A 22503-nucleotide genomic window follows, 5' to 3' on the forward strand; every position below is an offset into this window, starting at 1 on the left:
GGAGGCGGGCTCGCAAGGCACAAAGCCCACGGAAGGATGTGCCCCAGCAGCGGGCCGGCCCCCTGCTCCCGGGCCGAGCCGTGGAGCGGGCGGGGCGGCGCCGCACGATGGGGTCACGCGTGTCCGTGGACGATTCCGTACGGGTGGTGGTGGTCGGGGGCGGCTTCGGAGGCACGGAGGCCGCCAGCCTGCTGAAGTCCCGGGCCATTCCCTTCGTGCTGGTGGACGTGAGAGACGCTTTCCATCACAACGTCGCTGCCCTCCGCGCCGCCGTGGAGAGCGGTAAGGGCTCGGCTGATTTCCACGGCCTTCCCCCTGCGTGGGTCCCGGCGGGTTGGCTCTCTTACCCCCACTGGTGACGGCAGCAGCTCGGAGGTACTCGGGGAGAAACAAGGAGTGAAGTGCTGAAAGTGCCTCCTCCGCCCCCGTGATGGGGAAAGACTTGATGTTTTCTGTCTGGAAAACAAATACTTGGCTCTGGGAGGACCCACAGACCGCCTGCGTTAAGCCAAAATTGCGTGTCCGCTGGGAAAACCGAGCAAAAACTACTCAGATGGTCCTTTTTTTTTATTTCCAAGGGTTTAGAAGGTGACTAAGCTAAACCCAGCAGCAGCTGGAAGAAGGTGAAAGAATGTCTTTCTGTATGTGGCACTTGAAGCATCGAGCAGCTCAGCAGTGAGGCCCTGGATGATACAATTCTGTCAGTGAGCTGCTCAGGCTTGCCTGGGATCTCGCCTGGGAGACCGTGACTAACCCCATTACTCCAGTCGCTGGGGATCTAGGGGGAAAATCTTATGTTCAAGGTTGGGAACAAGCACCAAAAGGATGTCAAAAGCTTGGTCTGAGGGGCAGATAACATGACAAAAAGCCTCTGACAACCTGCCTGAAGTGCCCTGGACCACAGTGGAGCACTTACTAGCAAACCAGTACAGGAGATTCTGTAGGGGGAACAGAGACAAAGCAATCTAGCTGAGGGTGTCCCCTGGCCTCTGAGGAGCTGATCTTATCACCAAATTCGAGGCAAAGGTCCTGAAGCTCATTGCTGGGCAGAGATAACGCACAGCAGAGGCTCAGCCTGTGGTCCCAGGCGCATACAATGCTTTTGTCTGAGCAAGGACAGCACGAGGGGAGCAGGGAAGAGGGGTTCGTTAGCCTCCGCAGAGGGAGAGCTCTTCTCTGTTGTCTCCTCTTACCACAGGATTTGCCAAGAAGACTTTCATCTCCTACTCTGTCACCTTTGGGGACAGCTTCCGACAAGGCAAGGTGGTTGGCATAGACCCTGGGAGGCAACAAGTCTTGCTCAGTGATGGCCAGGTGGGTGATGCAATAACTTTTCATTTGGCTGCCTTATGGGATCACCCGCTAACGCGGAGTCAGCCTTCAGCAGGGTGTGTTCTGAACGTCACCTCCTTAGGGTTTGTCTTCAGCTGTGTCGTGGCTGCAAGAACGCAGTACTCCAAATCTGGGCTATGTTGGTGTTGACTGGTGGTGTCTCATTGGAGAAGTGACTTGGAATTTAGGTTTCAGACTGCTGTCCATACCTGGAGTCCTCTGGGGGGCAAAGAACGAGATAAGCAGGACTACAGGGCACCTTCAGAAAACGTGTTTCTGAGCAGGAAGAGGCGTGTAACTCCCATCTGCCAGAGGAGGGGGTGTGTGTGGGGGCAGGACAGAATCAGGCTCTGGGAAAAACAAATGGGACCTTTGCCTTCAAGTTGGACAGAAGCTGGGAATGCCGTTCACTTGTGGCAAACACGCCCGTATCTCCTACAGCGCAGATCAGCTGAGCGCACAAACCCTGACCTATCTAATACTCCCGGGCTTGGAGTTCATGCGCACAACAAGGTTCCTCTTCTGATGTAACCCTCAGCTTGGCTGAAATGCCTGACTCAAACAAGCCACAACCCAAGCCCTCTGGCAAGTCAGCAATTGCTTTCCTCTAGGTTTCTGCCACCTGTGAGCAGATACACAAATGCTCATGCTTAATACTGGCCCTGTAACACTAGGAAGTAGACAGGAAGGAAACCATGAATGAAAACCTCTTTCTATGGAGGGCTGCCCAGAGAGAGGCAGGCCCCCAGCTATCTCCTCTAAAACCAAGAGGCAGTGTGGGGAAAGACTGTAGCATTTAATCATCCTGAAGAGCTTGGCAATAGAGACCAGCTTTCTCCACGTGCTGAATGGCACCATCCCTTCTAGCCAAGTGGCCTAAGAGCTGTGTCGGGATGTGGGTGTGCAGTAAATACTGCACCCCATCTAGTGCTCAGGTGAGCTTTTATTCTTAGGGCTGGATTTAGAGCTCAACAATTAACCCTGCAGCTCAGATCCTTATCTAACTGCAGGAAGAAGCAAGGGCAGCAGCTCTGATAACTCTTTCCAACCAGATCATCTCAGCTCTGTTCAGAAGAGGGTGAAGGAGAGAAGTTAGTCTCTGGAGCCAGCTGTGATGGTAGCTTCAGTGGCTGGCATAAATACCAGGTTATTTCCTGTAAACTTAGGGCAATTCCTTCAAAGCTCTCAGCTCACCTGAAGAACAGTGCTCCTCTCAGACCCTGAGGAAGGCAGTTACTTGGTGTCACCTGGACCAGGTCTCTTCCTAAAGTCACTTTCTAACAGTGGCAAGTACTTTCCTAGTTGTCAGAAAGGGCTGGAGCAGAGGGAATGAGCAAATAGTGCCTAGGAGGCATCAACTGTGTTCTAGGCTCTGTTTTTAAGAGGTCTGACATACTATTCCACCTTCTGACCTTCCAGGAGCTTCACTACTCCCATCTCATTCTTGCAACCGGCAGCGATGGGCCATTCCCTGGGAAGTTCAACAGAGTCATTGACATGGAAAGTGCTATCCAGACCTATGAAGACATGGTTAAAGAGGTGAGGAATCAACTTACTTCCTAGGAAGTGTTGCCTGCCTTTGTTCAGCTTCCCTGTCCCAGGCACCACTGTGGGTTATCTGGAGCCATCTGTGCCTAAGAACAAGAGATCACGATGCCTGCAGGGACAGGCCAGGACAAGGAGCACATGCTAGCTTGTCTAGCATTCTGCGTGCCCCAGCTGTCCGCACAAGAGGAAAACTGAAATGCTCAACAGTCACCGTGCACACAAAAAGAGTGCATGGGGTTCTCGGGTTTTTGTTTCCTCGTAATGAACTAGTTGGTTTATTGCTGTATCTCAGAAAGGGCTGTTCATGGGGTGGCTGAAGGTATCTGACGTCCTGCACTTACCAGTTCTCTTGTAACATGAGCTCCCTCTTTACTTCAAGATGAGGAAATGTGAGCGCATCCTGGTAGTGGGAGGTGGTGCTGCTGGAGTCGAGATGGCTGCAGAGATCAAAACAGAGTACCCGACCAAAGAGGTAGTGGCATATTAGTTACAGTTAACTCCATCCTTATTTCTGAGGCTGTTCTGTGGTGGTGCTGCTGGAGGTATCTGAGACCACTGCAAATCAGGAGTCTCTGTGCAATGGCAGCCTTCACCCCTACTGCCTCCTCTTTTGAGAGCACCCCGTAGTCTGTCACCAGCAGTTATTGGCACTACTTGCCTTTCACTGACTCGCTCTCCTCGGGCATTAAGCGGGGCGGAAGGAAGCTAGCTACAGCTGCTCCCACCCGGCGTGTGTTGAGTCCTGCCCCATTCCCGTGTCCCCCCGTTTGCTCTTTTGTTCCCAACAGGTCACTCTCATTCACTCCAAAATTGCACTAGCTGATGCGGAGCTGCTAGATAGCGTCCGTCAAGAGGTGAAAGAGATTCTCCTCAGAAAAGGAGTGCGCCTCTTATTAAGTACGTACTTAATTACTCCTTTGAAGCTCTATAAGCTGCTCTTCCTTTAGCCAGAGCGTCTTCTCCTGACATCCTCTTTCTGGCTTTTTAGACTCTGCATGGCTCCCTTGAATTTCTGTTTCTCTAGATAGATCTGGGCTAGCTGGAAACAGCAGCCTAGTGAAGGTTTGTGACCCAGCGCGCTCTGTTGCAACAGGTGAAAGGGTCAGCAATGTGGAAAACCTCACGCCAAACCAGTTCCAGAAGGACATGGTAGTAAGGACAGAAAAGGGCACTGAGGTGGTTACTGACATGGTGGTCCTGTGCACGGGGATAAAGATTAACTCTTCAGCATACGCTGCTGCATTCGGTAAGTGAAAAAAAACACTGGGTGGGGAGAAGCAACACAGTTCTTCAGTGTCGAGTACTGTGAGGTTAGGAATCAACCTTATACTACCTGCGGTGGTCATTCCATGACCAAGCAAATGCTCTAACATCACATTAAATACTTAACTGTGAAACATGACCTTCGGAAACCTGCAGACCATAGATCAAGTGGCCAGCAGTCTTCTGCAGCTCCTGCTGCTAATACCTCCAAGGAGCCTTAGTGTCCTAGTTCAGCATGAGGCAGATGACACCTAGAAGTCGATGGTAACTCCTGCTGTCAAGGCCAGGATTTCAGCCTAGATATAAGCTTGCTGAGTTCTGAGCAAAACCAGGCTCAGCACATTCAGCGTTCTCGCTGAAGTATCAGCATCACGGGGCATTCAGACAACTAGTTATTCGGTGATACATCTTCAGTCCAAGTCCTCTTACAGCCCAATTGCAGTTACGGCACAACTGTGAGGCAGTGTGACCATTATACAGTCTCTTTCTCGGGCTGTGTATGCTGGCTCTTAAGGCTTCTACTGAAATATAAAAGCATGATTCATTCTGTGAGACTGCAATAATTAACTACAAAGCAAGGCAAAAAGCACCTCTTCCCTGACGTGTAGAAAAGCAGGTGAAAAACCAACTCCTCACTTTGTGTCAGTGACATGTTTGATAACATCAGCAGCATTTTGGGGTCTCAGGCCATGACAAGCAACACAAAGCCCCTTCTGAAAACTTACTGTTTTGCAAAACAGGGGACAAAATGGCAAGTAACAGTGCTTTGAAAGTGAACAAGCACCTCCAGCTGGAAGGCTATGAGAACATCTACGCCATTGGGGACTGCGCAGACCTGAAAGAACCAAAGATGGCCTACCACGCTGGGCTCCATGCCAACGTTGTGGTGACAAATATCATCAACAGCCTGACACATAAGCCTCTTAAAACCTATGAACCAGGTAAGGTAATCTCCTAGCACCTGGCTTTAGCTGTTGGGTTGCTTTTCTGCAGGGAACAGCTGTTTTAACATGCACACATCAGAACTTGCATGGGACACTGATTAGACGTGAAGGAACTCTCAGATGGGGTTGACTGTATCAGCTTATAGGTCAGGCTTCATCTTAGCTCTTGCCAGAGACACTGTAGACGTTAATTACCTGTGTCAGTCTACAGATGCAACATGTCCTTTTGTCACTAATGTCTTCCTGATAAATCTACTGGTGGGTATCTGCTATTCATCAAACTTGTTTCCTTACCTTTAAATTGCTTACTATCCAATTGAATACTAGAAACAAGGAGATGACTTAACTCTCTCCTTTCTCCCCATACACTATACAACAAACACAAACTGAACAATAAGCAACTGATGTAAATACTTACCATAACCGAAAGCTCTTCCATGTGGATGGAGGATATCTGGACAGCAGTTTGGTTTTTAAAGGCTTTCCTGTCTATTTACATTTCTTTCTATTTAAATTTTGTTGTCTACCTCTCAGACTCCCTCTTGGGAGGAAAGAATCATTCTACACCACACACACAGACAGCCCAATCCTTCAGCAACCCTGTTACTGAAAGAGGTAGAGCAGATGGTAGAGAGGTTGTGAGTAGTTCTTGGGCCTGCTTCTTTCCCTGTCGTGCAGCACGTGGGTCCTGTGCCCAGCAGTACGTTGTGGGTATAAGGGGGGGTGGGAAGGGAGGGTTTGGAGGAAGTGCCATGCCTACATGTAGTAGGGTATGATGCTTAGCTTTGAAACTGCTTAACTTAAACCTCTACATCTTCTTTCCAGGGTCACTAACATTCCTGCTTTCAATGGGCAGGAACGATGGCGTAGGCCAGGTGAACGGTTACTATGTGGGACGTCTCTTGGTGACCATTGCTAAGAGCCGGGACCTGTTTGTCTACAAGAGCTGGAAGATGATGGGACAGACAATGCCCTCTTAAGAGGGGATCAGTAACAAATGAGCAAGGAATACAACAACTGGAAGAGGGTGAGGGTGCGCTTTTATTGCTTGGACAGACTGATACCATCTCCTGCAGCACCTCCTCAAGCCACATGTCAGCATGCTGCATTAAAGGAGTTCCCTGCCTTGCTGTAAAGGGGAAGGAAGCACTTTCCAAATGAAGCACACAGAAGTTCTCATGATAAAAACCAGGGAAGGAATGTTTCTTTTACTTCCCTGTTGAGATAGCTCTGAGCAAGAAACTTGGTTTACCTTGATTTGTAGCAATAAACACTGTGGGTTTCAAAATCTCTGTGGTTTGTTTGTTATGTGTTTTTTTTCCCTGGCTTTCTCCACTCTTGCTCTTCTAAAAAGTACCTGACTCTTACAGAGCTGGAATCTGCTCTGCAGCATGCAGGAAGAATGGCTCACAGCACTGCCTGGGGAAAGCCCGCCTAAAGCCTTGAAGAGGCTAGCGTAGTCCTGAAACTCAACAGGATCTAATGCAGCTTTGTGTCAACCTCTCCACAGCAGCTTGGTTACGTCACTGATAGCACTACACTTCAGCCAGAAGAGCTGGCTAGTCATGTGCTAAGTGTGATACAGCAAGCACTTAATTAGAGATGCTGCTGCTTTGTTTGTTTTAAGGTCAGAAATTCCCAGAGAAAAAGTAGGTTGTATAACAATAATCACACTTGACACATCTTTTTCTTTTTTTCTTATAAAACAAACAAAATCACCATGAAATATTCTCAGTAATTACAGAGATTATTGTGAGTTAAAAGCAAAACAGAAGCTCCTCATGCATTACTTCTAAAATCCTTTTCCCCTCTTTGTGGGCTGGAAGCAGAAGTTTACCATCTACCCTCAAGGGAGGGGGAAAGGGAGCAGAACATTTTTAAGGGCTTTCTTTAAAGTGTGTGTGTGTGTGTGTGTGTGTGTGTAAAATTCACTACAAATCTAAAATGAGGTTACTCTTTAAAAACTTCTAAACTAAAGTAACAAGGGACACTAAACGAACTCATGAAAAGAGATGGTAACCCAATTGCTTAAGGTGATATAAACAGCTAGAAGATGCTGACAGCATGAAGAAATCGGACTAAACCCCTCTCGTCTCTAGTCACAGCTCTTCATCAAGTCACAACACATCACACTACTACCACTCCCCCTCCTCATCACATTGAAAAAATAAAACCCACCTCTAATGCTTTTAATGCTACTCAAGTTTGTTGAAAAATAAAGTTTCATTTGGCTGCCGTTGCTACTTAGTGTCTAGCTTGGCCATTTCTTGCACATAGATGCCAATACTTTCACTGTCGAAGAGCAGAAAGTAAATGTTCTTCAAGGAAGAAGAGCTGGTGCCGTCAAAATGGGTGGAAATAGCTCTTAGAGTCACCTGGGCCGCCGTCTGTTTTGGGAAGCAGTTTCTATGTGGTAGGGGAAGAAAACAGAACACAAGTGAGTGTCAGCCACCTGTACAAGCATGATGCACATGTGATGCTGAAAGGAACAAGCCATACCCGCACCAACTACAGCCAGCTGTTAAGATAGTGCCAGTTGCAGTTTTGCCACATGGAAATCCCAGAAGCAAACCCCAAGGTTTTGATAGCAATATTCATCTGCTGCTGTATTAATTTCCTTGCTGGCACAGTTACTGATTTCATTTGCTTCTACTTTCTATACCCACACAAAGTTTTTTAACACCCTCCCTTAGAATTAAACTTTTCCATGACATGCTGGGCAGGCTAAAAAGTTCAAAGGATGATTATTTTTTTCATTGAGAACTGGAAAAAAACAACCCCACCCAAGACATAACTACTTAGCTGACTTCCTCATTCTGTCGTTAAAAATACATTGCTTGAGACTTCAGTGAAAATAACTGAAGTTACAGCCCCAAGCCAAATTAAGGCCAAGACCCATTCATTCATTCATTTTGGTGGTAATGTTCTCTAACCTACAAACTGAAAAGCTAAAAGCTGCCAGTCTTTACAGTAACTGGACTTTTCAACTGCGTGACATCTCTTGGGGTACCTGGCCCACATCCTTGAGATTCAAGCTTCTTGGCAGCAGCATCTTTTTCATCCTTATCACTCCCATACTCCCTTTTCAAGTCACAAAACCATTCAGCTGCACCGCAGTTCCTTTGCCCTCATCCCTGCGCTATAGGGGAACTGGCTGAGATCACACTGCAGAGATCACAGTTACTATGAAGGTCAGCTGCTTTGCCTCTCTGTTTATATAAAAATAAAACTGCTATAATGCTGGACATAATTTCGAGAACTGTTCTAGTTTCAACCTGATGCCTGGCTAATGAAACATGCTGCCTTGCAGGATGCTTATGCTTAGGAAGGTCTCCACATTGTTCTACTTGTCTAACACTAAACAGATTCCCTGACCTAGAAAGCATCCCTTCCTGAAGTGAAACATCTGTGTCTCTGCCACTGACATCTGGAGGGAAGGACACTCTCCTGCACTCCCTGCTGGAGTTTCTCTGCTGCCTGACAATGCTTGTCAGAGTTCTGCTGATTTTGCACAGCACTGGAGAGTGTCGATGCAGTGCTTGCTACATGAGCACGTAGGAAGCCACATACCTTGGAGAGTTTGGATGAGACTTTACTGGGACATACTGAATTGTTTGAAGGTGAGTTAAGACACAGCTGAGATTTCAGATGGGTCTTTGGGCATAACTCCTGGCTGCGCTTGAGTTTAATGCCTCCTATTTAGATTCTATGGCATGATAATGCTCCAGGGGAAGTTAGATCCATGCCAAAAAAAAATTGGCCAGCACAACCTAGCCCATGCCCTTCCCCTGAGGCAGGATTACATATAACTTTTCTGCTTCTAAAAAAGTTTGTCTAACCTAAAGGTCTTCAGTGATGGGGCTACATCAGAATACACAGATAAGCCACCCCGGTGCTGAACAATCCTTACACTTGACAAATTATGGTATTTCTTTTAACAGCATCCAGAGCTGCCTTTGCAGTATTTTTTCTCTTTTTCCCCACTCTCTGATAGCACTGTGATGTGCATTTGTTTTATTTCCCTTTCTAAGCTTACTGCTACTCAATTCTGCTTACTCAATTTCATGTTAGTGATTTCAGACTACTTATCATATTTATATTAAAAACCATCCAAAAAAGAGCTTGGAAACTAGTCACCAACAACTGCTGTATCCATATTCACTGCAATCCAAATGATTACTAGCAAACAGATTTTCCTACTTTCAGTCCCTGGACAGCATCTGCAGCAACCCAGCTAATGCACCTTTCTGGCAGCAAGCTATTGATAAGGACTTTCCGAAAATGTTTTTCAGTTAATTTATATCTGCTTCACAGCACAAGGCACTTCAGCTAAACTGCATTTCTTTACTTCTTAATGACACAATCATAGAGGTCAAAAGCCCTGGCACAACTGAGATACCCCATCTATTGCTACATTATATCAGTTACTGTAAACAGCCCCTGAGATGGGAAAGAAGAAAGATGAAAATTCACAGAACCGATACAGCATAATTCCTGATCTACGCAACAAAACCAGTATTTCTTGTGCAGACATGTAGGTGGAATAAAATGACAGCAAACGCATTAAGTCTTATTTGAAAAACTCTGCCTTTTTCCAGACAACTTTGAGGCCCTTTGATAAATAAAGTGTAAACCTGCAGCACCTGGTAAGAGAAGACTTAACTCTATTTTCTGTTAGCAGGAGTAATTTTAAGATCAACAGAGAGTGAAATGGAACTAAGCAGCTGAAGGATCTGCACTAAGACTAATGCTCCAAGACTGGATTATTCTTAGATAACGCTCATAGGAAACATGAGGTTTAGATATTTCTATGGGCACTAAAAGCCACAGTTCATTTTTAAAAGCTGAACTTTATTACTAAAGAGTGGTAAAACAATTTATCAGATTTCACTTTGACTGAACACTGTAGATCTGTGTATAAAGGAAGAAAAATCACTGCCCCTCTATTTATTCTTTTGTCCTGATCCATAAAAATACTATTTTGCCTTGAAAAGAGTCTAGGTAAAAATGGCATTTTCACCTCCTGTGCATTCAGTGATGTGTGGTGATTTCACTGACCAAAATGCAGTTTTACTTCCATTTTATTCACTACTGGGCCAACGCAACTAGACCGTACTATGTACTCTACTCTTAGGGCAGTACTAACAAAATCAGTAGTTACATTTCAATTTAAACGTAAGCCTGTGAACTCCAACACAGAAGAGCAACTTCTGCAGTTCGCAGGGCTTGTAAGGCCTGGTCTCTGATCACAAACAAGACTAACAAACTGGCAGTTAAAAAAAAAGAAAAAGATAAATACTTTTACTTTCTTCGTCAAGCACGTTTTATTTGCTAGTTAATCAGAAAGAAATGTGTAGTTTCACAGCTGGTTTCATATAGTTCCCCTTTTAAAGCAGAACTGAGAAGTGTTGATTTTCTTCTGAAAGAAAACATTTCGTGTGATTAGTCTGTTTAATGTATATTCTCGGGATGACTTAAGTGAACACCCTACATTTACCTAACTCAGGCTGCATCACTGTTATTTGATTCTAGTATGATGCTGGTATAGTCTTATTAGTACAAATGTAATTTTAATAAGATTCACCACAGCAAAATGAAGGCACATAAAAACTGAGGTGGTGCAAACCCATAGTAGAATGAAAATTATTGCCTAGCAACAGAAAACATTCAAGCTCAGGATGGACGTGGCTCTGAGCAACCTGATCTAGTTAAAGATGTCCACGCTTACTGCAGGGGCGGGGTTGGACTAAATGACCTCTAGAAGTCCCTTCCAACCCAAAGCATTCTGTGATTCTAAACCACAGCAAATCCACTCTGCTCTCCTGTGGGTTAGCTAATTCCTCTGTATAAAGGTTTTCTGGTTGTTCCATGCAAACACTGCACTTCAAGCTCCTTTAACCTGGAGAAGCACTGGGTCAGATGGTACCTGCCACAGCCCTACCTGGAGGAAAGGTCAGCCCCTTTCACGCCACAGACCAGAGGGTACCTCTCTATCACAGCAGCAGCTCTCTGACAGCTAATTATACCATTGCTACCTGATACAGAGTCCTCCTATGCAGAAGGAGTCATACCTGCCACTGGGAAATGGGGGGAAAGCCACGGACTTCAACTTCTTGTCTTCTGCAGCTGTTAAGCAGTTCTTTATAGTCTCTTCAAGCTGCTCTTCACACTTGTCTGAGCCCCACTGTGGGATGTGACAGTGGATGACAAACTTTGCTGCTAGGCCGCTAGACTGAGTAAGTGCAGCTAACACAAATGAAAATATAACATTTAGTTTTGAACAGAAACCACCCTGCAATGACCTCTCAATCCAACGTGCTTCCTTAATTACATCACCTCTCCAAAGAAATATATTAGGGATTATAATATGCCACAACGGCTCAGTTGTAATCATAATCTGTCTCATCATTACTTTTGTGATCATTTATTTCTTTGGAGACCAAAGAACCTGAGGCTCATTTGGTTAACAGAGTTATTCGTTAATATTTTTAGCTTTCTCATTCAGCCTGCCATCTGGATTTGTTTTATGCAAAGTATCAAAACCTTGCACTGGACACAGTATCGTTAATCCCCCAATAGACATTTCTGCAGTGCCATCACAGCCTTACCTAAATGCTTTGCACAAATATCCTGTGTCATCATTACAGCTCCAGTATGTTAGGGTGTAATACTTAGACCTGCTTCACAGCTGGGTAATTTCAGACAATGACATGAAAATCAAAGATGTTTGTTGCAAGTCTCCACCAACTGGTGTCCAATTAGGAATCCCAGATTAATTTTTCAGAAAACATAATATTTCTCCAGGGCCTGCAGAGTCCACAGCACGGCATCAGTTTGCTTTTGTTGCATTTGTGAACTTCTGAAGCACTTCTGAAAATTAGCACTTCTGAAAATATGGGTCTTGGGAACCTCAGGTTAATCACCCAAATTAGTGATGAAATTAATGCCCAAGGATGAAAAATTTGGATTAATTCACTTGTCCACCATCACAGAGGAACTCTGTTGCAGGCACAGAGGAGTTCTGTGTAATGATTCACTGTGCCACTTAAATTTCAACCAGAAGAGAAACGTCAGGTCTTTAACCACAGGGAGCAAATCAACTGAAAACAACACAGGTGTCCTGTGGGCAGCACTCAAATTCAAGCCCATTAGGCCAGAGCTCAAGTGTTTGCAGTAGACCTCCAGTGATTAACAACCATTTATTATCGCTTGCCTCAAAAACAGTAGAAGGGGTAATTTCAAACATACCAACACAACACAATGCTTGGGAGCCTACATTTTCCTATCTATTCAACTAAGATTATCTTCTTTCCTGGGACTGGCTTAATAGTGTAAAAGGAGTCTATTTTCTAGTTAGGTAGTGATGTTGACAGAGAAAATTAGTTTACTTTGATGTTACAGCACATATTTTGGATTCACTGCAGAAATGAAGCAAAGTCTGTTGTACAAAATTTTCCCTGTCATTTGAGATTATAAAACTAGGCTATTCATTTAGGAAATTTTAAAAACAAGACTATTTAAAGCATTTAGTTTCTTGGGTGTTGAGATACTAAGCTAAATAAGGCACTGGAAGATATATTGTAACTTCTCTCCCTCTGCCCTCCAGCTACCTTCAACCCCTATGAATTGGTTTAATTTGTTGACAAAGGAAGACAGACTCTCAAACCCCAAACTATTCACTGCTACAGATGTGTTAAACATCTGAAGGGAGCTCTTCTGTAATTTGTATTTCTGTCATGTAGCTGTAGTGCCTGGGAGAAGAGCAGCATTTCCTCTTCCAAAAAGCATGTCAGTTCTAAAGATCATATCACATCTTTATTTGTGTTCAAAGTAAAATAATTGTTTGGATTATACTGTTTGTCAAATATGCATAAAGCAGGATTTGTAAACTGTCACTGCTCTTATACCTCTTACTTTAGACAGAATGCTGTTTCTGATCCTCACTAAGGAATGCGGTACAAAAACAGAACAGGAAAGATGGCACAAAGGTGACAGCACAAGTCTTCCTTCATTTTTGGACTCTCACAGACAGTAATTGCCTAAGGTAAATTAATCGGCCTGCTGTAACTTACGGTGGCACCTAGAAGCTGAAAGACTGGATGTGCATAGCACACAGGTATCCCATTCTTCTTCCTTTTTTTTCCCCTAAGCAGGCTATCCCTATCAGCAACAGCTTTGAACAAGAAACAGAAACATTTACACCACATAAGCAAAGGCACATACATAATCAAGAACATATTATAATGTCCAGAGAAAAGAACATATGGAATGAGCTGTTTCCAAAAGAGCGTAGTATCCTTTTTACCTTCAGCAACTTCCAAAGGTCCTTGAGATTTGCGAAGCTCTTTCACTGTTTCTAAAAACTCTTTCCCTCCAGCCTTTTCCAATGCCTTGCCTGCAAGGACACAGAGCAAAAGGCCTTGGCTTCAGGGTATCAGCATAAAAACCCAACTCTATGTTATTTACAAGAAGAACATTGTACACATATTATCCTGTTTCCCTCTATCAGCAGCAGCTGAAGTTTATGTTTACCACTCTATCTAGCCACAGATAAAGTTTACTTCTTATTGGTTTTGAAAATCCCTGTGTGTTATCACTGGAAATAACTTTAATAAGTATCTGTAAGAATGCTATCTTACTCTGGCTTGTGGCTAAAATAGTGAAGAGTGCGATTTTCAGGACTCGGATTTTCAGCCTCCAAAACCTACTCAACCTACAAACTCTATTACTTTCTGAACTAAACACAGCTGGAATGCCAGTGGAGGTCTTGATGACTGACTGTACAAAACAATGAATCCAAAAGCCTGCTACTGGATTCCGTGCCTCTCTATGTGACTGACTGTTTATCTCTTTTTTACCTCCCTCTTGCTTCAATTTCCGTATTTGTACACCAGCAGTAATAATATTTCCTTATTTCACGTGAGCAGCATAAGGCTTTGTACATGAGTATATCTAAAGTATGTAAAATCCTGCAATGAAAAGCATAATTAAAGGTATTCATATATAATTTTCTTCACAGAATTTGCAGAGGCAAATGTAAAAATAATCCAGTAAAGACTGCAGTAATGATTATTTACACCTTCGCTGCTCATGTGCTTAAACAAATTATCTGTGTTTTGATTGTCGTAAGCCATCATTAAAAAAAAGATAAATTAATGATCAGCCTGTTATACCTAGTCAGATCCAGCCTGATTTTCAGAAGTGCTGTAAGCGATATTTTATGGCCTGGGGAAGATTCAGATGAAACAGGACGGGATCTCAGCAGGCAGCTAGTAGACCAGCTACTGTTCCAACTCTAGATCTGTTTTTTTCTGCATGTAGCAGAGCCTCACCTATTTCCTCCTTGAGGTCTATTTCAGCAGTTGTAGGGTGAACGATGCCTTCTACTTTCATGGAGCCAATATGGCTGATGTCACTCTGTGTCAGAGAAAGCTGTAAAATAATAAGAAAGTAGGAAAAAAAAATAGTAATCTGAATGCAAAATCATTTTCCTAACAAAAAACTAAAATGAAAGAAGGCTGGATTCAGTCTTTCAGATGTCCGTAGTTTTATTGTGTTCAATATGTTTGATTCTGATTTTTAGCCTTTAGTTAATTAATTTGTACACTACTCATTGTTTTGTGGTACGCCCACAGAGTGGGAGCTTGTTCCAGAAGAAGTTACTGCTAGAAAATTCATGTTCTAGCATCACAGTTTGAGGAGAAAAGGCTGACTTTGGAAATGCTTTTGTTTAAAGAGAAAAGTATTAAAATTAAAAAGCTTTTCTCCTGTAGAAAACACTTGCCCCCAAGTAAACTACTGGAGGGACTGAGAAGAAGGGCTGAACGTTATCCTGAGCTATAAAGGCTTTACCATCCAAGTAATTATTTTCCCTTTGACTTCCTGGCATAAATAAAATAAGGAATGCTTTACCCACCCACGCGTCTGGATACAGGAACTGGCCAAAACTTGATGCCTTAAGGTGCTCAAAAAAGGCTGCTCCCCAGATTTCACAGCCTCATCACTTTGAGCAACAACAGAGGACAGAAACTCTAAAAACCATTAAAAAGACTTTAGAGTTGCTGAACATGTGCCCAGCATGCCTCATTTCTTCCAAGATACACTGTAGTATTTATGTCCTAACCAGAACAATAAGCACTGCCTATTTTAGAGAACAAAGTGAGGAGCTGCACAGATTCTGCAGGAACTTAGGACAGGGCTGAACTCTAATAAAGGAGATAAAGTTTCATTCACCTAGCCAGATTACTGCTTTTAGCCACCTTTCGGATCTAGTATGTGTCTAGCCCATTCTAGACCACTGCATTAGCAAGAGATGGGATCAGGCAGACTGAACTCTTAAGTGCTGCTTCATACAACAGGGTATACCATCAGTACAGGGGGCTTACAGAAGCAGTTTCAGGAAGAACAATTTTTCCAGATGACCTTACTACTGAAAATAACAAGAAAGTTTGACTATACCTCCACAGTTAAATCTGTAAGAAAAACTCCAGTTTTATTCAAAGGGTCCAAAAATTACGGAAGGCAAAACCTCTCCCTCTTGGTGAGTACAGAGGGGGAAAAAAAAAAAAAAGGGACAGACAGCTGGCTGGACACCAAGGACACGTGGGTATTCTGGTGGGATGGTTTTGTAATTGTGGCCAGGCGAGGTGTCACAGTCTGTGCTGAGACAGAGAAGTAGGCATGCCCTGCAGCTCTGGTGAGGTCCTCAGTTTAAACAGTGAGAAAGCAGCACCCCACAGCCCACTTTCAGATGGAGAATCCAGGCTTCTGCCACAAACCAACATGTGGAAGTTTTGGGTGATCCTGGGGCCTGGCCCAGAAATACTCTTTTTAAAGTATTAAATAGCCTAGAAGGCAAAACCTGGTTTGGCAGAATGCCAGGCACAACACAGCCAAGTCAAAACTGAACAAAACTCTAATACAGCTTAGGCCAAGAAATGAATCAGTATGGTTCTCTATAGAGCAGAGAGGCTGCCCAGAGTTATTCTCAGAAATCTTTTATCTGCAGACATATTTTTTGAGACCCTCTACCACGCCCATGACTTGAGTGAGTTTTGGTCTTATATTTCAGACCACTAAGGGAGGACGGGGAGAATATTTTGTACTGGTGTTAGATCAGAAGCATCCTTCTGTTTATGCTAGGCTCCATTGCTGTGATGCCAATCTGTTATAACTTTGCGTTACCTTTTGTCCTGGCACAAGGCTCTTGGAGGACAAGATAGTGAAACCATCCCCAGGTCCATCTTCGGATGTTGAATTGGAAGCTCCTTCTTTTTCATTGTCCTTTTGTTTGTTCTATTTGGGGGCAGAAAAAAGCAAGAACTCTCACGGGGGAGGGAAAAAAAAATAATTAAAAAAAAAATCAACATTTATCCATTATTTAGTAACGGATATATTTAATCAGTTACTACAAATCTCATCTACTTAGATCAATATATTACTCATAGCCTTTTAACCCCCAAAGATTATGTAACAACAGAGGTCTTCACTGTTTATGTAATGCATCATGTTTATGTAAAACATCAGTGGTTCATCTGAGGCATTACATACGTCTGCAGTCACATTAAGAGTCAGAGCACCCACATCCATCTGTAGTTTTACTAACAACTTAGGTTGTATTTATGGGTGGGTGTGTGCTAGTTTATTTTTGTTGCTAACAGAGCAGAGCTCATACTAAATCATACTTAGTAACTTAGTAACCCTGTCAAATGCTCCAATCTGAAGGAAAAAACAACTTTACGATCTGAAAAAAAAAAATCATAAGCCTCAGCTAATAAATCATAAATCCAAATCCATGTTGACAGGAGTGAGCCATCATACCTCCATACAAGGTATGTCAGAATGACAAAATAACTCATAATTGAAGTTTGAATGCAAAATCCCCTTTGTGGCACACACTCCCTCATGCAGCCTAGCTCCAGGAGCAGCAAACCTGTTCCTACCAGGGCTGCAGGAGCATCTCCTCACATCTCTCAATATTTGCTTGAAGGTGTGTCAAGACACTAACTCTTCCTAACAAGCCCCAAACTCTGCATGTGCACAATTCAAAGTAAGGGGGTAACTTAGATCAACACACAGAGGCTGCCTATTAAGCATCCCATTAAGCAACTTTGTTGTCTGTTTAAAAGTTGTTTCTGCATGTTCTCAGCTATGGAAGTGTATTAAAGCTTAGAGGCCTCCAGAAAGGTGTGCTTAACACAAGTTTAAAAAGCTTAGGTCAAAGCTTAATATCATTTAATCCTACCCCATCAAAAGTTTAGCAGTGTTTTAAGATGCATGCTCCGGAATGACAAACCAAGAGCACGGATCTGGGTTACTGCTTTACCAAATTAAACAATTCTGGATGGTGATAGAGGATGGGCAACCATAAGGGAAGGTGCAGTGGTCAAGTTCAGATTCCTTTACTCTTCTTGAACTCCTTTAAAAACCATTAACAACAGCACACCTAAGAACACATGAAACAAAGAGCTTGTCAAAATGACATTTATGTACCATGTCAGGACAAGTTCTCTGGATAGCGAAAAATCTTAAAGAACAACTCGGTAACTGTACAACGCTGAAGATGTGACATCTCTCAAGTAGAAAAAGTTTTAAAATACAGCTTCCTTTGTTTTAAAAGATAGAGTTCACTGCCACACAGCTAGTGCAGAGATAAAGATTCTACACAGTTATCAGGAAATACTGCAAAGGGTGACGTGGAAATCTGAAAAGTTTCCCTCAAAGCTTTGAAGGTTTTTGTTATGAAAATTCATTACAAAAATACTGTGCTTGCCTTTATTTCTACAGTTTAGAGAAAAAAAAACAAAACAACAAACAAACCAAAAATCCTGCCACATGTATTATCAACTCCTACCTCCCATTTCCAGTTGTTACAAACAAACAATGCAGAATCGCTCATTTATTCCTCCTAATAATCTCAGTTGGTTTTGATCCAGTCCCTCTCCCACGTGTCTGGAATCCCACATCTGCCTCATGCTTACCTTTTTGGGTGTCCGGGCCTTGGTAGACTTTGCCTTCTTCCCACTCTTTTTGTTCACCATGGATTTCCTTCCCTTCTTCTCAGGAGTAGGTGAAAGGATGGTCTCAGATTTGCCTTTGGCACCCCGTTTCTTGGCTAGAAGCTCTGGCTGAATTCTGGGCAGGACACCTCCACTTGCAATAGTCACACCTTTTAGCAACTGCAAGGAGAAGTAGTGTGAAGATCCACATTACAGATTTTCTTACTCTGCACTCAAGCTATTTTTTGCTGACTATATTATGAATATGCAAGTAGAGTCCACACTTCCCAAAGCATTGCACCTTGTCCCTTTATCACGAAAAAAAACCCGAAACAACAAAAACTGAGGGATAAAATCCAGAATAACAAGAAAGCTGGCAGGTCACAGCAAGGTCAGCCAGCATGTCCGAAGAACTCCATTACTGTACAGGTTAGTCACTCTCCTCTCTCCCAGTGCTGGTCTTCCTGCATACCTGTCCTTGCTGACTCAAAAGCAGTGAGTGAGGGCAAGAGGAAATGGTAAGTGCCTGCAGGCTACTTAAAAACATGACTGCACCACAGCCCTGCTCAAAGAAGGACTGGCTGTAGATCCGTTTGGCAGGGAAATGGATTCAGTGAAAGCAAGCATAAGCCCCAAGAACTTGCTTTGCAGAGGTGAACAATAGGAATGGGCTGTGATATTAGGTGGAGGGCAAAATCTGGCTAATCCCTAATGGACACCAGCAGATCTAGTCCCCAGTTCACAGGCCAGTGACCAGCGCCACAGAACAGGGAATGGGCTGGTAGCATTAGCATGCTTTTGCCTCTCTCCTGGCCTGTTTTGACTTTTCAGTCCCCTTGACTGGAAACAGAGCTAGATGACTTCATGGGCACCACATTTTCATTACATGAAGCAGTCAAATTAAGTGCAGGAATCTTTCAAACTGTGAATTATGTCATCCCTCTTCACGTGGGGCCAACCAAGAAGAGATCCTCTGATGCTGACTGAACCCTTCTGGCAGCCCTGAATGCTGTAATTCACAGGCCATGCCATGATCTCTCTTGTCACTCAACAAGTTTAGCAGAAGTGATGCTACAAGCGAGTCAGAGCACTGCAAACCACAGTCTGGGTGTTAACGGGACCTGGGCATACGGCAGGGCAGGCAGTCCTGGAGGCAGCAACAGCAGAGAGAGGGCCAGACCCCTACCCAAGATGGGCCTTGCAGACATTATAATATAAAACACATATTTCTACAGCTTTCAGGAACAGGTCTTCCACAAGGCACATTTTCTTTAGTATTGCATGTCCCCGTGGAAAAAATTAAGCATCAAGTTTACCCACTTCAACAGAACTCACAGGCTACATAAGAAGTGAAATTTATATCCAGAGGATTTAGGATGAGATATCTCAGAACATTCTTTTTTTGTTTGCTTTTATTCAAGTTGGCACAATCTTGTCGTCTTCTGCTCTAATAACTTTGTTCTCATTCATGCGTCAGACTAAACTGTTTCTAACCTTCTGTGGTAGCAGCTTCGTTCATGCTGCAGCATGCAACTCATGCATTGAAATGTAAATGGGTACCTGATTCAGTTCCTCATCATTTGCAACTGCCAGGAGGATGTGTCTGGGGGCAATTCTTCCTTTCTTGTTGTCTCGTGCTGCATTTCCTGCTAATTCCAGAATTTCAGCTGTAAACACATTGAGATGAAAATAAGTAACAAAAAAAAATGCAACTTGTGTACACCCTGTATACACATTTTATATTCCTTCTTAATATCCATTTACATTTTCAGGGGTGTTTCCCAGATTAAACAGTCTTTGCTACAGAAAGGCAGAAACCAAACTACACTCAATGTATTTGTAAATTTAAGTAAAATAACTTGTCCTTCCTAATCCCCTGTAGGACAGTTAGCTTGGTTCACATAACTTCTTTTACAAATCCCAAGTCAGAATTCTCTTTCAAAAAACAAGAAACACCCTATAAAAATGTACATCAGCAGTCCAAAATTTAGCAGTAACACTGTAACAATCAGAGTAAAGCATGCAATGAAACCCCAAACCTAGTACCGACAGTTCTGACAAAACAGCAAGGATTCACAGGACCAGGTGAGACGAAGACTGAGGTGCATTTAAAGAAATACTTTGAAAGCCAACGAACTAGCCAGGCAATACTGCGATTCTGCATGAAAGGGCATTGGAAAAATCTGTGAGAAGCTTCGTTTCAGAACAAGATATGAAAGGTTTGACTTAGAGGCAAGGAGAGACAACGTAAGAGCTTCAGTGCGTGAACTGTAGGAAGTTCCTTCTACACCTCTGTGAACTGGAGGTCACTTCAAAAATAGTTTCTCTAAATGTGCAATAACTTTTATACCATGACTAAAGTCACTGAGCTTTTTCTAATTGTTATAGAGGAAACACAGACACATCTTCCTGAGTTTATTTAAACTGCAGCAATCAGTATAATTCATTAACTTACACAGTTTGGCCCCTATTCAGAGGTCACTTCTCATGTAAGAACTCTACTGAAACACTGACAAGGAAGGAGACGGGAAGGTTCTGCTCCAGATAATCATAATCATATTCACACCTTGTTTCATTTTAGAAGTACCCAGTGTCCCTGCCTTCTGGTTTTCAGTTTTGTATTTACATCTTTCAGTAACAGGGGTAAGAAAGTTACAACCCATCCATGTCCTGTGAATGATATCTTACTCCATTTTATCAACTAAATAAAGAACTCTATTATAAAAAGAAGAACTTTCATGAAAAATCTAGTGGAAATCTACATAATGCTCTCTGGCTAAAATTCAAAGGACTTCAAGGAGAGGTTTAGCTCTCAGTTCATGGGAAAAAATAATAAGCTTTCGATTTAATTCCATGGAATAACAAAAGTGCGTACTTGCCATCCAGTTTTCACTACTAGGCAGCATTCATACTTAATGGAATGTTGGAGATATAAAAGCCATTGTTTATAATCATGTGCATATTCACAGTGAATTGTTTAAGAGACAGCCAGTGTCTGTTAAATTTTCATGATTATTCATGCAGAACTTTCAAGAAACATTATCAAAGTTGCAAAGACAAGCACTTAAATTTTAGGAATTACTAGAACCATGGTTGAGATAACTAGGTCACTGGCATGAGGAAAAAGCAGCATGCAACAATCAGAAATAATATCACGCCACAAATACACACTGGGCCCACATTAAAAGTTAGGGCAGCAACCTCATCTCTGGCATTTCCCAGCTTTGGAGGGCTTGACTTGGAGTTCAAAGGAGACTGAAAAGAGATCCTGCATAATCCAGCTATATTCACCCCTGTGAGGGCTGCAGGGCTAGAAGTTTCAGATCCAACTCCCAGACCTCTGCCAGCGGAGCTAATGCAGCAGCAGACAGCAGGAACAGATTGCCATCCATTGTGCAGACCCAGCATAAAGCAAGAAAAGAGACTCAGGCTTCTCCAGCGGGTTTTGCAGATTGGTGCTGATAGCAGAGGAAGATTGCATCAGGTTAAAAAAAAAAAAAAAAAAAAAGCAGCACATACTTACCTGTGTGGGAACTGCAGTTCTTTCAGATGTGCCAACAACAGGCACATCCTGCTACCTGTGTGCTCACCCCACTCCCCCAGGTTCTGGGTCCTTAGGCCAGCAGCATCCTGACGGTGGCCTCAAATGTCCTCTGCCTAATGTTAAGAGCAAAAAACGCAGAACACTCAAATGCCAGCCCTCTACCATGGGACACTGGGAAGAAGGGAATCCAAGGCAGAGCTGATGTATAGCAGACTGTGGAATATGCATATAACTTACCAAAGGATGCCAATCATTTGCATAGGTAAATAACTGCCTTACCTCCTTGTAATGTTTGCCTATATGCGTATTTTTTATATGCTAGAAGCAAGGCATCAGTCTTAAAAATAAAACAAACCTGGAGGCTTCAGTTATCATATCCTCTGCTGATAAGAATAGATCCCTAAAGAAACTGCCTGACATTTTAAGTAGAAACATCCTGAGAGGTGAGGTTACCTAAAGTCTAAGGAGACTAGTCTGAGAATATAGATTCTATAATGAAGTTCTATACTATAACAAGCTCTTTTGAAATCGGGCATCATTTTACTTTACATCCTCTCAGCAGCAGACTTTAAGAATTAGAGTGAAATCTGAAATAATCTTGCTTCCTTCAAGAGTCAAAATCCACACAAGAAGCCTCCACACTGGAAACATAACTTCCAATTCAGACATCTTCAGCACAGATGGCTAAAAGCTCATTTGCGCACTCCCACAGTTCACCTTAGCCTCAGACAGAGATCAAACGTACGCCAGTGGAGTAGTGCTCAGACCCGTCCACTGACTCTACGCAACACCCAGTCTTATTAGCAGAGCCTTTTCTCCTGTTTGATTAGCACTCAGGACCAGGGAAGAACATAACTGTCTTCCAACAACAGAA

General features: G+C 43.2%; 2 protein-coding genes across 7 annotated transcripts in view; one reads left to right on the plus strand and one right to left on the minus strand.

Annotated features, from left to right (window-relative positions):
* Positions 1 to 6379, plus strand: AIFM2 (AIF family member 2). 2 transcript variants are annotated; one of them, XM_075109467.1, is made up of 8 exons: positions 1 to 282; positions 1199 to 1314; positions 2752 to 2871; positions 3260 to 3352; positions 3669 to 3777; positions 3974 to 4126; positions 4884 to 5084; positions 5913 to 6379. In XM_075109467.1, the coding sequence occupies exons 1-8, from the start codon at positions 108 to 110 to the stop codon at positions 6065 to 6067; spliced, it is 1122 nt and encodes a 373-aa protein (XP_074965568.1). In that variant the 5' UTR covers positions 1 to 107; the 3' UTR covers positions 6068 to 6379. The 2 variants fall into 2 exon arrangements, with proteins under 2 accessions (XP_074965568.1, XP_074965567.1); XM_075109466.1 differs by having other exon boundaries at positions 7 to 282; positions 3905 to 4126.
* A 390-nt stretch (positions 6380 to 6769) lies between these two features.
* MACROH2A2 (macroH2A.2 histone) overlaps positions 6770 to 22503 on the minus strand; it is a 28640-nt gene continuing 12906 nt past the window's right edge. For all 5 annotated transcript variants that reach the window (XM_075109469.1, XM_075109468.1, XM_075109471.1 and 2 more), the window contains 7 exons: positions 19646 to 19752; positions 18068 to 18265; positions 16272 to 16382; positions 14420 to 14519; positions 13393 to 13482; positions 11159 to 11333; positions 6770 to 7493 (listed from right to left, as the gene is read on the minus strand). In XM_075109469.1, the coding sequence (XP_074965570.1) occupies positions 7328 to 7493; positions 11159 to 11333; positions 13393 to 13482; positions 14420 to 14519; positions 16272 to 16382; positions 18068 to 18265; positions 19646 to 19752 (947 nt within the window). In that variant the 3' untranslated portion in view covers positions 6770 to 7327. The remainder of the gene's footprint in view (positions 7494 to 11158; positions 11334 to 13392; positions 13483 to 14419; positions 14520 to 16271; positions 16383 to 18067; positions 18266 to 19645; positions 19753 to 22503) is intronic.

The sequence above is a fragment of the Phalacrocorax aristotelis genome, chromosome 14 (assembly GCF_949628215.1).
Source record: "Phalacrocorax aristotelis chromosome 14, bGulAri2.1, whole genome shotgun sequence".
Lineage (NCBI taxonomy): Eukaryota > Metazoa > Chordata > Aves > Suliformes > Phalacrocoracidae > Phalacrocorax > Phalacrocorax aristotelis.

Excerpts from the sequence above, each read along its gene's own strand:
- AIFM2 (XM_075109466.1), top strand. The coding sequence starts at position 108 with ATGGGGTCACGCGTGTCCGTGGACGATTCCGTACGGGTGGTGGTGGTC. Across the intron at positions 1,315-2,751 it reads TCTTGCTCAGTGATGGCCAG|GAGCTTCACTACTCCCATCT; the intron begins GTGGGTGATGCA and ends CTGACCTTCCAG. Across the intron at positions 3,353-3,668 it reads CAGAGTACCCGACCAAAGAG|GTCACTCTCATTCACTCCAA; the intron begins GTAGTGGCATAT and ends TGTTCCCAACAG.